The following is a 2,537-nucleotide window of genomic DNA, read 5'->3' on the forward strand; positions in this document are numbered from 1 at the left end:
GAAAGTGACTTGAACGCACATGTCGTTATAAGCACGACTTCCCACCTCGTACGTACGAACTTCCCAGGAGGACTTGAACGCACCATAAAACCCAGGGTTGGCGGAAACTAAGCTGAAACATAGCTGGCTAGCCACCTAATCCGGCTTCATGGTACAGGCCCCAGATGTAAAATGAAAGAAAGAAAAGAGAAAAACGTTTTAATAGCAAACCAAATCTGTTTACTTTCATCATAGCCTACTCATGGATTACGTAAATATACAAATTCACAAATCTACTTTTGGCATTTGTAATTATATATATATATATATATATATATATATATATATATATATAGATAGATAGATAGATAGATAGATAGATATAGATATAGATATAGATATATAGATATATAGATATATAAAATAATTAATATGAGGCTGAGGAATCCAAATCATAGTTGTGTGGTTTTGGTGGTTCATAATATATTATTCAAACATGTGCAGGCTTGTCAACAATGGGAAAATGTAATCAGGCTGAAAGCTGCAGTGCATTTAAATTTTTTTTTTTTTTTAATGAATGTTTGTTGTATTAACCATTACAATAACAAGGCGATGGGCATAGAATATCAGTTTCCATTTCCCAGCATTAGAGAAACCAGCCAGGATGATGGCAATGCCTTCTATTGCAATGCCAAATGAGGCTTAGTCTCATATACAGTAACTGCCTGGACAGTCATAATAGTTTCATAACATAAATATTATATGAGAGGCATGGGACTAAACAGTTCAGCTTTATTGTTGTCTGGAAAGAGATAATGTTCAAAAATAAAACATTCCCTTAAACTTTCAGTTTTATTACTCCAGTTAAAAATTTAAATTAAACACTGAATAAAATAGCTTTACACAAGCTTTGGATGTTCAGTTGGTAGTTGAATTGTTCATCTTTGCTTTCCATTTCTTATCTATTTATAACTAAATATTGAGTTCTAAATGTAGACTTATTATATCGACTTAATGTGCAACTCGAAATTAGATTCAAAATGAAATGTTCACATTTAGATGTAATTTCTTACAAACAGGCTAAACATAACAATGATTGTTTAATGCTTGTTTGATTATATTGTTTATTTCACATATTAGAAAGATCATACAAATACTGAAATGTCACAGAAGCTTTAATCATGTTTTGCATTACTATTTTTAAAATGTACTACCGTGATTAATGATTATCAGTTTATCAGCTAAACAAAGATTAACATTAAGAAAGATTAAACTGCATTAGGAATTCTAACATTTTTGGTTCAACTTGTCTTAAGGATGTTGGTTGCTGCTTGCATGGTGTTAATATCATGTGTAATTCACTTAGCAACAGCTCATCTGGATTCATATTTCAAACTTACTTCTGCAGGCTCCTGAAAATAATCAGAAACAGTCATTAGTGAGTCTTCTCTGCTTATTAAGGAACATTAAAAGTATTTCTTACTGCATTTCTCACTCTGCAAATTTGAGGTGTTTATGTCTTGTGGACAAATTACAAACACAAAATATTGTATTGAAAAAGTATTAAACGGTTATGCCAACCTCTTTTTAAGAGCCTTCATGATGTATTTTTGAGTGAATTTAGATTCTGGATTTAAGCATTTCTGCTCCATACCATTTTTCAGAGTAACACTGCAAAAACACAAGACAATTTGCTGCATGATTACGTCAGTCAACATATTTAAACAGAGATGTATAATATTGAGAGATTTGGATTTGTAAATATTGATATACTTACACAATCTCATGGTTTTCGCAAGAGGGACTTGGTGGTATGATTTCAACCTTCTCAATCAGTTTTGGAGAAACCATGTTTACACCTTTGTCAGCACAAAAACACCTGACCTTTGGAGCTCTAGCCTGGCCTGAAAGAGAAAAATCAATGCATACCATAAACTACCATGCCATACAAAGATAGTTTCACAATATAAATGCACAATATTAAAAACTTGAATATTTGAATTTTGTAAATCTGCAAAGTTCAGAGATAAAACTCACCTTTCACCTCTACAGCAAGCAAGCAGCCCAGAACAACCATAGCTGTAAAAGTTTTCATAGTACTGATCTTCTGTCTTCACCTCCCAAATGGCTAATTAATGAAGTTATGGATGATTGAGTTCAGCTGCTTTGTTTATATGCTCTAAAAGGGGTTTCCCTCTGAGAATGTTTCAGTTTTTGTTTTTAAAGTCCAGCCTCTGAACTGGTCTGATTTCTCAGAAACACTTTCTCTCATCAAATCTGATAAGAGTTTACCTTTCCAAGAATGAGGAAGGAATTAGATAATTTATTGTGTCAATATTATAAATTAATGTAATGAAAAACATTAGGCCATAGGATTTGTTTGCTTAGATGAGAATAAAAGTAGCAAAATGATGACTGTTTAACACACTTTAAAAACTGCACTTTGCAATAATGTCAAATAAAAAGTTTTTTTTAATCATTTTAAATCATTGTTTTTTAACGTTTTGTCATTCTTTAAAGAAGTGCACTTATTTTGCATTGACTAACGTACTGAAGCA

At 31.9% G+C, this 2,537-nt stretch overlaps 1 protein-coding gene across 1 annotated transcript; it reads right to left on the reverse strand.

Moving 5' to 3' along the window:
* Window positions 1–1,086: 1,086 nt before the first annotated feature.
* Window positions 1,087–2,174, reverse strand: LOC311077080 (C-X-C motif chemokine 11-6-like). The gene is made up of 4 exons (XM_084138883.1): window positions 2,017–2,174; window positions 1,757–1,883; window positions 1,561–1,650; window positions 1,087–1,391 (listed from the first exon to the last, which is right to left on the reverse strand). Exons 1-4 carry the CDS (start codon window positions 2,072–2,074, stop codon window positions 1,376–1,378), a joined length of 291 nt encoding a protein of 96 aa, XP_083995009.1. The 5' UTR covers window positions 2,075–2,174; the 3' UTR covers window positions 1,087–1,375.
* Between the last annotated feature and the right edge of the window lie 363 nt (window positions 2,175–2,537).

This window comes from Abramis brama, assembly GCF_963993115.1.
Source record: "Abramis brama genome assembly, contig: SCAFFOLD_158, whole genome shotgun sequence".
NCBI classification, from domain to species: domain Eukaryota; kingdom Metazoa; phylum Chordata; class Actinopteri; order Cypriniformes; family Leuciscidae; genus Abramis; species Abramis brama.